Source organism: Babylonia areolata, chromosome 3, assembly GCF_041734735.1.
Source record: "Babylonia areolata isolate BAREFJ2019XMU chromosome 3, ASM4173473v1, whole genome shotgun sequence".
Lineage (NCBI taxonomy): Eukaryota > Metazoa > Mollusca > Gastropoda > Neogastropoda > Buccinidae > Babylonia > Babylonia areolata.
In genome coordinates, this window is record NC_134878.1 from 59,445,291 (window position 1) to 59,463,824 (window position 18,534).

General features: G+C 47.3%; 1 protein-coding gene across 1 annotated transcript; it reads left to right on the top strand.

Moving 5' to 3' along the window:
* Window positions 1-6,193: 6,193 nt before the first annotated feature.
* Window positions 6,194-11,034, top strand: LOC143280390 (uncharacterized). The gene is made up of 2 exons (XM_076585024.1): window positions 6,194-6,512; window positions 10,896-11,034. The coding sequence occupies exons 1-2, from the start codon at window positions 6,194-6,196 to the stop codon at window positions 10,904-10,906; spliced, it is 330 nt and encodes a 109-aa protein (XP_076441139.1). The 3' UTR covers window positions 10,907-11,034.
* Window positions 11,035-18,534: the final 7,500 nt, after the last annotated feature.

Sequence of the window (18,534 nt, forward strand, 5' to 3'; positions counted from 1 at the left end):
GTTGTTTTTGGTTGTTGTTTTGTTTTTGTTTTTTTGGGGGGCGGTTTGGAGGGGGGGGGGGGAGTTACCTTCTCCAACTGAAGTAGGGTACCCAATTCGCCCTTGTGGATGGAGTAGGGAAAAGCGGAGTCAAGTGCCTTTCCCAAGGACACAGACACAGCACAACACAGTGCCCAAACGGGGGCCTCAAACCCTGTTCACTGGTGAACACTGGATCGTAAGTCCAGCAACACTTAACTGATTATGCCACGGCGCCTCATATATATATATATATATATATATATATATATATATATATATATATATATATATATATATATATCTGGTTGTGTGTATAAATGGAGTGATGGCCTAGAGGTCACGCGTCCGCCTAGGTAGCGAGAGAATCTGAGCGCACTGGTTCGAATCCCATAGTCGCCAGTATCCCCCCCACCCCCGCCCCTCCCCACTCCACTAGAGCTTGAGTGGTGGACTCTGGACGCTAGTCATTCGGATGAGACGATAAACCGAGGTCCTGTGCGCAGCATGCGCTTAGCGCACGTAAAAGAACCCACGGCAACAGAAGGGTTGTCCCTGGCAAAATTCTTGGAAAAAAAAAAAAAAAATCCACCCACTTGGGTAGGAAAACAAATAAAGTTGCAGGCAGGAAAATTTTTTTTTTTAATTGGTAGCGCTCTCAGTGTAGCGACGCACTCTCCCAGGGGGAGAGCATCCTGAATTTCACACAGAGAAATCTGTTGTGACAAAAAAAAAAGAGAGTAATACAATACGATATAGCTAAGTAAAATAAGTCGTATGGGCAAGCCACAGACTGTGTACAGTACACATTTTCCCCCATTTCATTTCCGGAACATTCTCTCACCTATCCAGACGTGGCAGCCCCCTCCACCCCCACCCCCACCCCTCACCCCCCACCCCCCACCCCATCCTGCTTTTTTCTTCTTCTTTTTTTTAACAGACTGCCCTTTGTCCCCTGACGTCTGTAGACGTGTTCACTGATTGGTTGGTTCGCTGATTGATTGATTGATTGAGTGTCCCTCGTGCCTGTATATAAAACAAACAAACGATGCCAGAATGTTACAAGCTGATAGACAGATAGATATGTAGATATGTAGATAGATAGAACGATGCTAGAATGTTAAAAGGAGATAGATAGATAGACAGATGGACGGGAAATAGTTGCATAGACTATTCAGAAGACATGAACACAACAAAATCAGCAAAAATAAAAATTAAAAAAAACAATAAAAAAAAATTCACACACACCTCATAACTGAATGTGGGAGGAGGATGTGATGGCAGTGTGTGTATGGGGTTGGGGGGGGGGGGGGAGGGTGGGGGGGACGGAGGCGGGAAGGAAGGGGAGGATGAGCTGAGAGGGGTGAGGGAGATGAGGGGGGGGGGGGCGTCATAAGGGAAGAGAGAGCAAAGGACAGACCCAGCCTCCCTAACCTTTTAAATCCTGCTTTCAGTGCCTGCTGCTGTTGCTATGTCATCGAAACATCACGGGTAGAGAAAGAGGGGGATGAGGTCGGAGGGGGTGGGGGTGGGGGAACAGAGACACAGAGAGTGAGAGAGGGACAAGGGGAGATATACACACACGCATGCGCGCGTGCACACACACACACACACACACACACACACACACACACACGTGTGTGTGTGTGGTTCGTCCGTCGGGATCGACGAGGACCATCTAGTCATCCTGGGGGTGGGTGGGTTGGGCTCTGTGGGTGCGCAGATGACTGGTCAGGCCAATCCGCGCCCGGAAGGTTCTGACGCAGTGTGGACAGGGGATGGAGGCGGCTGTCGGGGACTTGCTGGCACTGCTTTTCCTGGCCTGTCTGCGTTGCTCTGCTGCAGCGATTCTGTTGGCCTCAAAGGATTTGGCGCCTTTGTGGACAGCTGAACGCCACTTTGGTCTGTCCATTGCATTCAGCTCCCAGGTGTCGTGCCTGATGTTGAAGGCCTTCAGAGAAGCTTTCAGAGTGTCTTTGAAGCGCTTCTTTTGGCCTCCATGGGAGCGCTTGCCATGTTGGAGTTCGCCGTACAGCAGTTTCTTGGGGAGCCGGAGGTCTGGCATGCGAACTACATGGCCTGGCCTGCCCAGCGCAGCTGGGCCTGCATCAACACACACACACACACACACACACAGAGGAGAGAGAGAGAGAGAGTACACAGAGACAGAGAGAGAAGGGGAGAAATACAGAGAGAGAAGGGTGGATACAGAGAGAGGGGTGGGGGATACACAAAGACACAGAGGTATAGACAGACAAACAGACAGAGAGATACACAGAGACAGGGAGAGGAGGAGAGAGACTGAATGAGAAAGAGAGAGAGGGGTGGGGGCACATAGCACAGGGGAATAGACACATAAAGAGAGAGATACACAGAGTGAGAGAGAGGGGGGGTGAGACACACACACACACACACACACAGAGAGAGATCACTGAACAAAAATAACAACAACAACAACAAAAATAATAATAATTATATTGATCAACAATCACTTAGCCAACTAGCGATTATCATCATCATCATCCATTTGTTCGAATTAGTTCTCTATCAGTGGACGATCACTTGAATGCCCTCCCCTCCCCACCCCCCCAACCCCTCCAACCCAATCATCACACACACACACACACACACACACACACAGAGGGGGAGGGAGGAAGGGAGGGGGAGCTTGGAGTAGGCCCGTGGAGATGCGAAAGCTGGTAGGCGACTGATGAATTGATGCCCGTTGACAGGACCCGGTGTAACAGTCTCAAAGTACCCACCCCCCACCACCACCACCCCCACATCCCGCTGAAATTTATCCCGGGGTTATTTTAGGCATGCCTTGAAAGACCCTGTGGGTCTTTTGTGGCAAGTCAAGATGATCCTTCCCCCCCCCCCCACCCCCCACCTCAACCCCCCTTCGCTCCTCGAGCACCCGCTCCCCCCCCCCCCCCCCCCCCTCCTGCTGGTGAAATTACCCCCATTCTTTGGGTTTAATCAAGCTATTGAAAACCGAAAAAGCGTGTGTGTGTGTGTGTGTCTGTCTGTCTGTGTCTGTGTCTCTGTGTGTGCGTGTGTTTGAGTTTGAGGTCGGGTCGTTCTGGGATGGGGACTTTACTGAACCCTTCCTCCTCTCTCCTATTCACCACTATGATATAATGAAAGCAAACGTGGGGGGGGGGGGTGCTATTTCCATCGCCTGTATTCATTCTATCCAATTGGACCACGTTTTGCTCCTCCTAGGGCGTCTTTTCAAGTTTGCCTAGAACAACTCCCATATATCCATGTCGGCCAAGCCAGATTTTACCCCAGGGTGGAAAATCAACTAGGGGAGGTACGAATAGATTGCTATACCGGGGCGGACGAAATTGGGAAAGGGAGTGGGGGGTGGGGGGGGTGGCGGGAAGGGGGGGGAGGAGTCTGGGTGACAGTGGTAAATGGTGGGGCGCTTGGGGGCGGGGGGGGGGGGGGGGGGGGCGGGGGTGGCGGGGCACTTCGAGCAGATGGGTCTCCTGGGAGAGAGAGGGTTGCTGGGTTATCCATAATTCATTGGTAAGTGTCTGGGTTATGAGGAAGGTGGCAGAATGGTTAAGACGCTCAGCTGCCAATACAGAGAGTCCGTGAGGGTGTGGGTTCGAATCCCGCTCTCGCCCTTTCTCCCAAGTTTGACTGGAAAATCAAACTGAGCGTCTAGTCTTTCGGATGAGACGATAAACCGAGGTCCCGTGTGCAGCACGCACTTGGCGCACTGAAAAAGAACCCATGGCAACGAGAGTGTTGTCCTCTGGCGAAATTACGTAAAATGAAATCCCCTTTCATAGGTACACAAATATGTAAGCATGCACTCAAGGCCTGACTAAGCGCGTTGGGTTATGCTGCTGGTCAGGCATCTGCTCAACAGATGTGGTGTAGCGTGTATGGATTTGTCCGAACGCAGTGACGCCTCCTTGAGAAAGTGAAACTGAAACTGGGTTATGGAGAGAGCTTTGCTGTTCGGTTCTCTCTCTCTCTCTCTCTCTCTCTGTGTGTGTGTGTGTGTGTGTGTGTTAGGGGTGGGTACGTGCGCTAATGTGAGTGTGTTTGTATGTATGTGTGTGTGTGTGTGCGTCTGCATATCTGTGTGTATGATCGTATGCATATGTGTATACGTTTGTGTGTGTGTATGTGTGTGTGTGTGTGTGTTTGAGTGAGTGTGTGGTGCGTAGGTATGTATCTGTGCGTTTGTATCTCTGTGTGCCAATGTGTGCATGCATGTTAGTATGCGTGTCTGTGCGTGCGCGTGCCTGAAGAAAAGAAGAATGATTATGAAGAAGGCGAACATTGATGTTTTGACGCAGTGCAATTATGCCAATAATGATGCGCGCGCACGCATGCACGCACGCGCGCATACACTCACTCACACACACACACACACACACACACACACACACACACACACACAGAGGCCGCATCTCTTCAAAAACCATCCGATCGAAGATCACTGTTAAGAGAGGGATGTCGGCTTAATGCACTGTCAGAACAAAAGTATGATTGTCTGTGGTGGGGGAGTGAGAGTGTGTGTGTGTGTGCGTGCGTGTGTGTGTGTGTGAAGGTGTGGGCGTGTGTGTGCGTGATACAGAGAGAGAGAGAGAGAGAAAAATGAAATGAGAGGTTGCATGTGCTGGTTGCCAGCTTTAATCAGTGCTAATCATGCCCAGAATAAATATGGAATTACAGTCACATCATTAAGCATTGAGGATCCCTTGCCAGCTTGTGCAAACACCCACGCAAGCAAATGCACACATACGCACGTACGTACACACACAGACACACACACATACATGCACACACACACACACACACACACACACACACACACACACACACACACACACACACCGATTCCTCCCATATCACTCCCTTCATCTCCCCCTCCCTCCCTCCCTCTTTCTCTCTCTCTCTCTCTCTCTCTCTCTCTCTCCCTTCCCCCAAGCCCCACCCCTCCCCCACTCTCTTTCTCTCATTCTTTCTTTCTGTGTGTCTTTCTTTCCGTGTGTCCTTCTTCTTCTGCTTCATGCCACTCCCCTGACCTGATCCCAATTTACATCTTCCTCACTGTCTCCTTCAGTTGCACTTTCTTTTTCTTGAAATAAAATATGACCACAACTACCAAACGGAAGAAAATCTCTGACAAGGTGTGTGTGTGTGTGTGTGTGTGTGTGTGTGTGTGTTGCTTTTGTGCGCGTGTGTGTGTGAGTGTGTGGGGGAGGGGGGTTGGGGGGGGGGGGGAGGGGGGGCGAATGCGCGTGCATTTGAAATCAAAACAGGAGTTGAAAGTTAGCGGGCAGTAGTGCTTGCGGGGTCAGCCCGATACTCCCCCGTGTCGATACTCCCCCGCGTCGATACTCCCCCGTGTCGATACTCTCTCTCACAAAGATCCAAAAACAGTCAAATACAGATGTATGTATATATTTGTGACTGATAATGCTTTCTGCTTGATCAAAGATGTGTTGTGGAAGGATGAATGTGTTGTGTGTTCTCTTCATAACAGCCGTCCGCGTTCAGAGTTGAGCAGCGACTTGTGTGTTGGGCCCGCTGTTGTGTGGGCTCGCTGCATTGTAGTCCGGGCCGTGGTACACGGACTTAGACTTTTTCATCACGACTCAGTGTATCTGGTGGCAAACGCCAGCTCTCTCTGTGTCTCTCTGTCTCTCTCTCTCTTCGTCTCCCATTTTCTGTTTATCTGTCTCTCTCCCTCTCTGCCACTCTCTCTGTGTCTCTCTGTCTCTCTGTAAGTCTCTCATTTTGTTTCTGTGTCTCTCTGTCTCTCTCTCACTCACACTCCGTCTCTCATTTTCTGTTTCTCTGTCTCTCCCGCTGTCTGCCACACACACACACACACACACACTCTCTCTGTGTGTCAGTCTCTCTCTCTCTCTCTCTCTCTCTCTCTCTCACACCAGTCTCCATCTCTCATTTCCTGTTTTTCTGTCTCTCCCCCTCTCTGCCACACACACACACACACTCTCTCTCTCTGTCATTTTCTCTCTGTCTCTCTCTCTCTGTCAGTTTCTCTCCGTCTCTCTCTTTCTCTGTCGGGGGTGCACTTCCGGCCGTCAAAAGGTAAACAAGTGCCGACAGAAGCTCCGATAGTTTTTGACAATTCTTTGCACCCGAGTGCTTGCTTGAGGCCGAGGACTGGTCAACAGTCACTATGCCAGAGGTGGCTTTAAGTTTTCGAGCCGTGTGTGGGGGGTTCGTGCCTGTATACATGAATTTCATGTATCGACGGACAGTTGAAAGGAAATCTCTCTTCATTCGGACATTGAAGCTGCGAAGACTGCAAGACAGTGTCGTCGTTGGTTTCCTCCTGGCCTATTTGTACCTGGGCGTTTTTCTGCATCGATGTGGGGACGTGGAACTGAACCCTGGCCCTGGACCCAGTGGGAAGGCAGACAACCTGCGACAGACCCGGATGATGAGCTCTGGTGGTGGTACCTCTGCGTCAACGTCTTCCCCTTCAAGAACGTCAGGTGAGCCGACGCTGAAGGATATTATGGGCGCCATCAACAACTTGAATTCTAGTTTCAAAGAAATGAAAGTGGACTCTGGTGAAATGAAAGAGGATATCAAGCAAGTGAAGGACATATGTACAGGGCTACATGAAGAACTGACTTCTGTAAGAGAGGAAGTGTCAGACTTGAGACGTGAAAACGAACATTTAAAAGAGCAAAATGATAAACTGTGAGCGAGTGGAACATCTGGAACAAAAAACTGACGATTTAGAGGGACGTTCTAAAAGGAACAACATAATCTTTTATGGTATACACAGACATGACAAGGAAAGTAGAGAGGACTGTGAGGGCATTGTAAAAGACGTGTTGACAGACAAACTGGAACTAGCAGAGGACATAGAGTTTGACAGACTCCACCGACTTAACAGAAAGCCTGACTCCCCTATCATTGGACGATGCACTTTCTATAAAGACAAAGAAAGGGTACTCAGTGCCAGACATAAACTGAAAGGGACTAACATTTTCATTGGGGAGGACTTCTCGACACGAGTGAGGGAGATTAGGAGGAAACTGGTACCTTTCTTGAAAGAAGCCAGAAAGGAAAATAAAAAAGCGTCCATGGTCTTTGATCATTTGATCATAGATGGTAAAAAATTTTGTCTTGGCAGTGACCTACAGCTCAAACCAATGGCATAACAATCTGGCCGGCCTGTTTTCAATGATATTTTTTCTCAATCATTCAACCAGAAAGATTATTTTGTAAACAATGTAAATAGTTTATCGGGAACACGTAAATCTTTGTCACCGCTCAACGTAAATTTTGCCCCTGCATTCCACGCTCATTCCCCACGTGCAAATACAACAGTTTCGCAGTGTGTTGTCACGGCGGGTGACACTGCAGATGTGTCAACGCGGTCTCCTGACTGCAGTGTTCAGGTACACGGCGTCAGTCTGCCTGTGACCTTGAGGCATTCACACACTGAATCAGTTTTGATAAATGATAATGAATCAGTGGTGAATATAAACAGTGATGTGAATGATGTGATGTTTGTAAGAAATATGGAGAATGGTTTGCATGGGACACTTGATGAAGATGTAGATAGTGTGTATGTTAACTCAGAACGAGATGAAAACTTGGAATGCATGCGTGGGGATGGAGTGAGTGATTCAGATTCGAATGGAAGCGGCGTGTCATTTTTACACTGGAATATTAATGGGTTGATGTCAAAACTAAATGAACAAAATTTTGTCTCCTATGTTAAATCGTTTGATATTGTGTGTCTTGTGGAAACGTTTGTAGAAAATGTGGAGTTATCTATCTTTAAGGATTTCAAAATGTTTTGTAAACCAGCGATTCAGTTTACACGACAAGGAAGACGGTCAGGGGGGATAATTTGTTTGATCAAGAATAAACTTTTACACTTTGTGCAAGAAATTGATTGTGACTGTAATAATGTTATTATGTTTAACATTTCTAAAAGCCTTTTCGATCTGCCAAAAGATATTTTATATTTTTGTACTTATATCCCACCAGAAAATTCCCCATACTATTCTTTCTTTAATGTTGACAATGGCATTAGCATGCTCGAAGAAGTTATGGTCGATGCTTTTTTAAAATTCCCAGAAAAATATATATTCCTCAGTGGTGACTTGAACAGCAGAACAGCAGACGTTGCTCAGAATGTGTCTGGTGATAGAAGTAAATATTGTTGTGTTAACAGTGACTCGAGCTATGTTAGTAGATGTTCTGAAGACACTGTACTTAATAATTATGGTAAATTGTTATTAAATATGTGCACAGCTTTAGATTTATGTATTGCGAATGGTGTTTGTAATGGCGACCATCAAGGTCGTTTCACATACATCTCAGATACAGGAAACAGCGTTAACGACTATTTTTTGATGTCTGTTGATTTATATTCAATTATTCAGTCATCAGCAAATTTGTTTGTAGCTGAACGCATTGAGTCTGATCATCTCCCTTTGGAATTTCACATTAATTTTTTACAAGCCTCTAACCTTACTTTGAATAGAAATAAAAAAGCACAAGTCATTGAAAAATTACGATGGCAGGACGATGGTGCTCATGCTTTTTGTAGTTTGATAAATCAAGAAGAAAATTTACAAGTATTGGAAATAGCAATAAATCTTATCGATGATGACATAAATGGTGCTTTAAGTATGTTTAACAACTGCATTATGAAACAAGCAGAATATATGAAGAAGAAAATCATATTAAACGATAGTGACAGGAATAATAAGTGGTTCGATCAAGAATGTAAAATAGCTAAATCTAAAGCTAGAAAACTGTTAAGAGTTTTTCGAAAAACATTAAAAACCGAAGACAGCATAGAATATTGTAAAGCACGAAGGGAATACAAGAACCTGTTAAAGAGAAAGAAAGAGACATATAATAAATCATTACTGACTAATCTGATTAGCTCCATGCATGATCAAACTGATTTTTGGCAAAATATACACAGAATTTCATGCAAGAGAACTCGTACAAGTAGCAACAACATTTCAGTTGGTGAATGGTATCAACACTTTAAAGAACTCTTAGAAAAAGACGTAGAAGATGATGCAGATACTGAAATGATGAATGAAAATAGTTGCTTAGATAGTCCTATCTCAAGAGATGAAGTTATTACAGCAATTAAAAAACTTAAGAATGGAAAATCTGCTGGCCCAGATGGAATGATAGGAGAACTGTTTAAATATGGTGGTGATGTTATAGTTGAGTTTTTTGTTAAATTTTTCAATGCTTTGTTTGATAAAGGAGTGTATCCAAAAAATTGGACAGAATCTATCATTATTCCACTTTTTAAGAAAGGAGCAGTTGATGATCCTGGTAATTATAGAGGAATTTCCATTTGTGATGTAAGTAGCAAAATGTACAGTTCAGTTATAAATAGCAGATTGCAAAAATGGGTAGAAGAGAACAATATCACCGGTGAATATCAAGCCGGCTTTAAAAAAGATTATTCAACTGTCGATCAGATGTTTACACTTCTAGCCATTATACAAAAACAGTTTTCATTAAATCGTAAATTGTACGTAGCCTTTATAGATTTTGAAAAAGCCTTTGATTCTGTTTCCAGAAAATTACTTTGGCCAATACTTCAAAAGAACGGTATTAAGGGTAAGCTGTATCGATGTATTAAGAGCATGTATAATGTTGTTAAGTCAAAAGTGAGATCTGGTAATGAATTTACAGACTATATTATATGTACACAAGGTGTTAAACAAGGAGATGCATGCAGCCCTGTTCTTTTCTCATTATTCATAAACGAATTAGCTTTAGAAATAATTGCCAGTGGAAGACATGGTGCAATGCTCTCTCCTGATGTCATTGAATTATTTATATTGTTGCTTGCTGATGATATTGCCTTGGTGTCTGAAACCCCAGTTGGTCTTCAAACTCAATTGAATAACCTATACAATGCAGCTTCCAGACTTCAACTTCATGTTAATATGAAAAAGAGTAATATTGTGGTTTTCAGGAAGGGTGGTTATTTGGCAGCAAGAGAAAGATGGTATTTTAATGGTCAACTCATGTCTGTTGTGAATTGTTACAAATATCTTGGAATATTCTTTTCTACTCGCCTAAGCTTTACATGTGCCTGTCAGGACCTTGCAAGTAGAGCAAAAAATGCCTTGTTATGTATTTTGCAAAAATTGTATATGTTGAATAATAAGTCATTAATTGTGTTCTTAAAACTGTTTGATGCCCAAGTACAACCAGTTGCTCAGTATGGTGCTGAAATATGGGGTTTAGACAAAGCTGCTATACACATAGAAAAAGTTCATCTATTTGCTCTTAAGAAATTTCTGGGGGTTCATATTAAAACACCAAATGATTTTGTGTACGGAGAAACAGGTCGTTACCCAATATATATAAATTCGTCCTTGCAATGTGTTAGTTACTGGTTAAAGATTGTACGTATGAGTGAAGAAAGGTTACCATATAAAGCGTATAGAATGTTATTTGACTTGGAATTACGTGGTAAAAAATCTTGGGTTTCTGGTATTAGAGAATTTTTGTTTGAAAATGGATTCGGTTTTGTATGGATGAATCAAGGTGTTGAAAACACAAATGTCTTTTTAAAAGAACTTCGTCAACGACTGATTGATAATAGATGGCAAAACTGGGAAGAACATGTGCAGAGCAGTGATAGATATTCTTTTTATAGTACATTTAAATCATCTGTAAATTGTGAACAATATCTACTGCTTGATATTGACAGACATATAAGGTATTTTATGACAAGATTTAGATGTGGAATTTCGGACATTATGGTACATCATAACCGTTATAAAATGTATACAGGTGTGAATTTATTGTGTCCTCTGTGTAATAATGAAAATGAAGATGAAAAACATTTTCTGCTCTGTTGTCAGGCTTATCGTGATTTACGTATAAAGTATATTCCACAAAAGTATTATCAGGATCCTTCCCTGTTCCGGACTGCGTTGCTTATGGCATCTCGAAGAGAACCAATAGTAAGGAATGTGTGTATGTATTTATACAAAGCTTTTAAAAGACGCACCATTATGCTTAGCTGATTTAACTAACTGCTTTTGTAATGTCTTCTGTCAGTATATTACTGTTTCAATGAGTTACTCAGAAAATGTGTGTGAATTATTCACAAATACTGTACCCCCTTCAGAAGGGGCCATGGCCTATACTGATTAAACTATTCGAGTTCGAGTTCGAGTTCGAGTTCTCTCTCTCTGTCTCTCTCTCTCTCTGTCTCTCTCTCACTCACTCTCCGTCTCTCATTTTCTGTTTCTCTGTCTCTCCCCCTCTCTACCACACACACATACTCTCTCTGTCTCTCTCTCTCTGTGTCAGTTTCTCTCTCTCTCTGTCTCTCTCTCTCTCTCTGTCTCTCTCTCACTCATTCTCCGTCTCTCATTTTATGTTTCTCTGTCTCTCCCCCTCTCTACCACACACACACACACTCTCTCTGTCAGTTTATCTCTGTCTCTCTCTCTCTGTCAGTTTCTCTCTCTCTCTCTCTCTATCTCTGCCTCTCTCACTCACTCACTCTCAGTCTCTCATTTTCTGTTTCACTGTCTCTCCCCCTCTCTGCCACACACACACACTCTCTCTCTCTCTGTGTCTCTCTGTGTCAGTTTCTCTCTCTCTGTCTCTCTCTCTCACTCACTCTCCGTCTCTCATTTTCTGTTTCTCTGTCTCTCCCCCTCTCTACCACACACACACACTCTCTGTCTCTCTCTGTCAGTTTCTCTCTGTCTCTCTCTCTCTGTGTCAGTTTCTCTCTCTCTCTCTCTCTCTCTCTCTGTGACTCACTCTCCATCTCTCATTTTCTGTTTCTCTGTCTCTCCCCCTCTCTGCCACACACACACACACACTCTCTCTCCATGTGTGTCTCTCTCTGTCAGTTTCTCTCTGTCTCTCTCTGTGTGTCTCTCTCTCTCACTCATTCTCCGTCTCTTATTTTCTGTTTCTCTGTCTCTCCCCCTCTCTGCTACACATACACACACTCTCTCTCTCTCTGTTTCTCTCTCTGTCAGTTTCTTTCTGTCTCTCTCTCTCTCTGTGTCTCTCTCAGATTCAGATCTCTCTCTCTCTCTCTCTCACTCACTCTCAGTCTCTCATTTTCTGTTTCTTTGTCTCTCCTCCTCTCTGCCACTCACACTCTCTCTCTCTCTCTCAGTCTCTCTCATTCTCTATCTCTCTCTATCTATCCCTTTCTCTCTCTCTCATTCTCTCTCTTCCCTCTGTCAGTCTCTCTCTCTGTCTGTCTCTCTCACTCTGTCCGTCTGCTGTCTGTCTCTCTCTCTTTCTCTGTCTGTCTGTCTGTCTGTCTCACTCTGTCAGTTTCTCTCTCACTCTGTTTCTGTCTTTCTCTGTCTGTCTCTCTCTCTCAGTCAGTTTCTCTCTCATTCTGTCTGTCTGTCTGTTTGTCTGTCTGTCTGTCTCTCTCTCTTCCGTGTATCAATTTCTCTCTCTCTCTCACTCACTCTCCGTCTCTCATTTTCTGTTTCTTTATCTCTCCCCCTCTCTGCCACTATCTCTCATTCTCTCTCTTATTCTCTCTCTCTGTCAGTGTCGGTCTCTGTCTCTGTCTCTCTGCCCGCTGATGGATGGAGTCTCCCGTCGGTCCGACGGATGAGTAGACAGGCAGGCTTATCTGTCGGTGTGTGTCCTCATATGGGAGAAAAGGCCGATTCTGGATGCGCAGCACTTCCCACAGGTGTTGCAAGGGAAAACCTCTCCAGAAGTTGAGCCCTGCTTCCTTCGCTCACGCTTCTCCTCAATGGCCAGCGTTCTCTTGCTTTCAAACGTCTTTATGGCACTAGAGCACAGCATCCTCCAACAAGAGAGGTCAAGGACATCAGTTTCCCAGGAAGCGATGTCCATGTCACAGGGTTTGAGGTTTGTCTTCAAGGTGTCCTTGAAGCGCTTGCAGGGTCTTCCAAGTTTGTGGTGGCCTTCCTTCAGCTGGCCATACAAAAGCATCTTCGGGATACTGCTGTCTGTCATGCAAACAACGTGTCCTGTCCAGCGTAGCTGGCACTGGATGAGCAGGCTTTCGATGCTGGGCAGGCCGCTCCTCTCTAGGACCTGGAGGTTGGAGACCCTGTCTTGCCACTTTATGCCGAGGATCCTTCGTAGGCATCTCTGGTGAAACTGCTCAAGTTGTTGAATGTGACGGCGATACGTTGTCCATGTTTCACAGCAGTAGAACAAGGTGGTCAGAACAACAGCTCTGTAGGTTTTCATCTTGGTGCTGAGCCTGATGCCTTTGTTGTTCCACAGCCTGTTGTTGAGTCTGCCAAAGGCGGAGCTGGCCTTGGCGATGCGCAGCGTCACTTCTGCATCAAGGGATCCGTTGCTGCATAGGGTGCTGCCCTGGTAGCAAAACTTGTCGACTGACTTGATCTCTGTGTCATCGATCTTGATTGCAGGTGGGGGGGGGAGAGGGAGGCGGGGGGGCGGGGGAGGGGGGGGGGCGGCAGGAGGGGCGTGGGGGGGGGGGGGGAGGAGGCACTGGCGTTCTGTGAGCTAGCTGGTTGGTACATGGACTCGGTCATACTGAGGCTGATGGTGAGTCCAAAGCGCCTGCAGGCGGTTGAGAACCTGTCCATAATGAACTGCATGTCCTCATGGGTGTGTGCAGCAAGCGCACAGTCATCAGCGAAGAGGAACTCTCTCATCAGTGCATCAAACACCCTGGACCTGACGTGGAGTCGCCACAAGTTGAAAAGTTTGCCATCTGTGCGAAACTGAATGTAGATGCCCCAGTCACAGTCTTGGAAGGCGTCAATCAGCATGGCAGAGAAGAGAATGGAGAACAGTGTGGGTGCCAGGACGCAGCCCTGCTTCACTCCATTTACCACAGGGAACGGATCCGACATGTCAGTATTTTCCTGTACTCTCGCCGGCATGTCATCGTGGAATGACGCAGTCGGCTGGATTAGGCTCTCTGGGCAGCCGAACTTTAGGAGGATCTTCCACAGACCATGGCGGTTCACCGTGTCGAAGGCCTTAGGTATACAAAGACCATATGGAGCTCCTTGTTCTGCTCATGGCACTTCTCTTGCATCTGGCGTACAGCAAACACCATGTCACATGTTCCCCTGCCTGAGCAGAAGCCGCACTGTGCTTCAGGGATGACTGTGTTGGAGACATGGTCAACCCGTCTGTTCAGTATGATGCGGGCGAAGATCTTGCCAGTGATGCAGAGGAGAGAGATTCCACGGTGGTTGTCGCAGGATGTTTTGTCTCCCTTCCGTTTGTAGATGTGGACAATTGAAGCATCCTTGAAATCCTGGGGAACCTCTCCTCTCTCCCAGACAGACGAACAGGGCAGTCAGCTTGTCTGTCAGCACTCTGGATTCCATCCGCTCCTGGTGCTTTTCCTGACTTTGTCAGTTTCGGGGCTTTCCGGGTCTCGGCCTTGGTGGGAGGGACAGCTAGCGAGTCATTGACTGGTAGTGTTGGAGGGCTGCAATTACCTCGTCAGATACGGACAAGTCCCTGTTGAGGAGAGTGTTGAAGTGCTCTGCCCAGCAGGCAAGAATGTCTTTCTTGTCTGTCAGGAGGGTGGTCTGGTCCAAGGCTCGGACAGGGGTTGATCCTGTGATTCTCGGCCCATACACGGCTCGGAGACCATCATGGAAGGTCTTCATGTCGTGAACATCAGCAGCGGACTGAAGCTCTTCGGACTTTCTCTCCCACCAGGTGTTCTTCATCTCACGCAGCCTCTTCTGTACGAGTTGCTTGGTTTGCAAGAACTGGTCCGTCTTCCTCTGGCAGTCTTTATTGGAAATGTGATCCCAATGCCGTTTATGCAGTGTGTTCAGGAGCTTGGAGATTCCAGAATCGTTCTCGTCAGTCTTTGTGGTTCCTGTGTACAAAGCCGAGTGTGTCAGCTGCTGTTGTGTACACAGCATCTCTAAAGGTGCTCCATACCTCTTCTACATCAGTTGATGCAGGAATTTCTTGGAGAGCTGCTTGGATTTGCTGCTGCAGCACGTCCTTGGTGATAGGGAAGCGGTGGATGTTCAGCTTCTTCTTCTTCTCCCTTGTTCGCCTCCCATTAGATGAGCAGCCCTGTGTCCTCTATGAAGGCTGCCGTCCGTCGCAGCTCCTCCAGGGTGCCGTGCAGCTTGGCTTCCACTGCTGTCGGTGTTGGCCTGTACTTCCTCCTTGATGCTGCATGCGTCGTACAGTCTTGAAGGATGTGGTCGGTTGTCATTGGTCCCTCAACACAAGGGCACTCTCCACTCTGTCCAATGCCAAATTTTGTGTGCATGTGGTGGAGCAGGCGGTTGTGTCCAGTCCTCAGGCGGAAGATCTTGACCTGTTCTCGCCGTTCCAGCAAATGGTATCTGTCTTCTGGGTTATATTTGGGGTGCTGGAGGCGCCACTTTATTCCTTGCTGTGCCTTGATGATTGTCTTGATTTCATCGTATGACACCAGTTTGTTGGCCTGCTCCTTCTGTGCACCGTCTTTTGCTAGAATGTCCGCTTTTTCGTTGCCTCTGATGCCACAGTGTGCTGGTACCCATTGTATCACCACTTTCTCCACTCTGGCACTCAGGGCAACACAAGGGCTGAAGTGAGATGGTTCTGTTCTTTGCAGCGGGAGTTCTTGAGGGCTTGGAGCACGGAGAGAGCGTCTGAGAACACCACCACCTGCCCTGTTGTTCTTGTGGAGTTCTGCGAGACTGTTGTGGCTGCCTCACAGAGGGCTTCTCGCTCAGCTCGGAAGTTGGTGGAGTATTTTCCTGTTGGGATTGCAGTTTCTTCATCTCCGTCTTTGTATTGGAGGAAGATTCCAGCTCCACCATCCCTCGTTGCTTCTGTGGCGGTGCCATCTGTAAAGACATGGGTCCAGTCTTCCTGGGGGTACTGGTTGCAGATGTATTCCATGGTCAGGGCCTTCCTTTGGGTGTCTGACTGTGTTCCTCTCTTCTCCACTCCGGGAATGCTGGTGACGACTGTTGGGAACACCTGCCCCTTCCAAGATGAGTGGGTGACATTTGCCGGCATAGGCTTTGCTTCGTGCTCCATCAAGACTGGGGTTTGTCTTTCAAGGAGTCTTGACTGGTGGATGAAACTGCCTCTTTTCAGCCGGCTCTTGGTGGGTCTGCTCATTCTGTTGTTCATTGGATGGTTTTCAAGGCATTTGAATTTTGCTGCCTGGATGAGGATCTTTGTGTTCCTCTGTCCTCCAATGACTGTAGCCCAGTAGTCTCCTCCATCTTCAGGATTGGGGTGGATCTCATGGCTCCAGTTATGACACGCTGAGCTTGGTTCTGTATCTTGTTGAGATGCTCGAGGTTAGGCTTTGCAGCTGATGCCCATGCTGATATCCCGTACTCAACTACAGGTCGGACTCTCCCCGTATAGAGTCTCTTTAGGATACGTTCATCAGCCCCCCAGTCCGTCCCTGCAAGTTTCTTCATGATCGCCAGTCTCAGCTTGACCCTGCTACAGCATCTGGTGATCTGCTGTTTCCAAGTGAGCCTGCGGTCAAAGGTCACTCCCAGGTAGGTAGGTGTGGATTCCTCTGCAAGCCTTTGGTTGTACAGTGTCAGTTTCGCCTCTTGCTTCTTGCTGGATAGGCTAAAGACTGTGTAGGTTGTTTTGCTTGAGTTGACAGAGACAAGCCATTCCTTGGTCCAGTTGCTGATCTTGTTGAGCGCAGCCTGGAGGCGTACCTGTGTTGTAGTGGTGTACTCTTCAGAGCACCAGAGTACCAGGTCAGATGTTCAGCTTCCTAGAGGGTTTCTGCCTGGCTGGTTGGAGTTTGCGTGCAAGTCTGATGTTCATCTTGCTGCGTACCAGGCGATGGTCCGACCAACAGACTCCTCCTCTCATGCAGCGTGTAATGGAAACATCACCTCTGTCCCTCTGCCGGACAATCACATAGTCCAGCATGTGCCATTGCTTGGAGCGGGGGTGCATCCATGTGTTCTTGTACTTGTCTGCTTGTTGGAAGAGTGTGTTGGTGATGGACAGTCCATGCTGCGCACAGAGCGAGAGCAAAAACAGTCCGTTGGAGTTGCACTTGCCAGTGCCGTGTTGTCCTAGGACTTTTGGCCACGAAGAGAAGTCCACGCCGACGCGGGCATTGAAATCCCCGAGGGTGACCAGCCTGTCCTTTCTGTCGACCGCTGAAATGGTGTGGCTGAGCTCTTCGTAGAAGGCTTCTTTGACATCAGGGTTAGTCATCGTCGGGGCATAGCAGCTGATGACTGTGGAGAAGTGGTCCTCGGACAGCTTCAGACGCAGGGTCATCAGCCTATCGTTTATCCTATGTGGAAGGCTGTCAAGCTATCATGCAAGTTTGATTCATATGGCAAAGCCCACGCCTGAGGTTCGTGGGGTGCCATCTGGCTTCCCAGTGCAGTAGAAGGTATGGCCCCTTCCAACTTCCTCCAGCTGGGTTTCACCGGCAAACCTGGTTTCGCTCATGGCTGCTATGTCCACCTGGTAGCGATCAAGCATTCTAGCAATGAGTGCTGTGCGCCTTTCTGGTCTGTGGTCTCTGTCTAAAAGGGTGCGAACATTCCAGGCACCCAGAGTCAGGGCATGACTCCTAGTTCTTTCCTTCTGTTGTTTTCGACCGCTAGTGTTGGATGTCAAAGTAGGTGCGGTTTCCCACTAGGCACTAGGCGAGGCAGGCTTTGTTTAGGGATCCTTTTATCTCCCCTTCCCCATGTGGGGAGAGCAGTGCTGACCCTAAAAAGGGCTGCTCTGACACTGTGGGAGGATACGGGCGCCGCATCTGTCCCAGTCTACGGCGGACGACCATCACCCCACAGCCGCCTGCGTGCAGAGTCGTGACTAGGAACTGCCAACAGCCTCCTCTGCCTGTCCCCGTTACCACTTCTCCATCGCCGCAGGGCTTGGAGAAAACTGGGAGCTGAAGGGCTAGCTCGTCGTTCCGACATTAGCCTGGTTGCCTGACCAGCACAGGTGACTTTTTTTTTTAGTGAGGAGGAGTTGTGCAGTCCCTTCCCCACTCTCTCGCCTACCGACGCTCACAGTCCCACAGGTGCAGATACTGCCACGGGTAGCACGGCCTCAGCAGGTGCAGGTTTTTTCTTTGGAGTTCCGTCTCCTAGGAGGACTTCCAACCAAGGATAAGAGCGCCCTCCCCCCCCTGCCCTTTGGTCATCCTCTTCCGCCTTCACAGCCGTTGGGAAAGGTTTCCTCATCCGCCTGGTCCGTCGTTGGGAGACTTCACATGCGGCAGGCAGTACTGGGTTACATGGTACCAGAAGCAAGGGCTATGCCCCTGCCCGCACACACACACTTATTCACAAACATATACGTCGTGTGCATCCCGCTGACACACAGTAAATACATTATTCGGTGAACACCACACACACACACAAACGTACACACACACACACACACACACACACACACGCACATTGCAATGTTGATTGCAATGTTTTTAAGAGCGAATATGTGAAATGCTTTTATTTGAGAACATATGTTTATTACTCTTGTTTAATCAAGTTATCCGCGTGTGTGGGGTGGGGGGGCGGG

Coding starts and splice junctions, on each gene's coding strand:
- LOC143280390 (XM_076585024.1), top strand. CDS start 6,194: ATGCCAGAGGTGGCTTTAAGTTTTCGAGCCGTGTGTGGGGGGTTCGTG.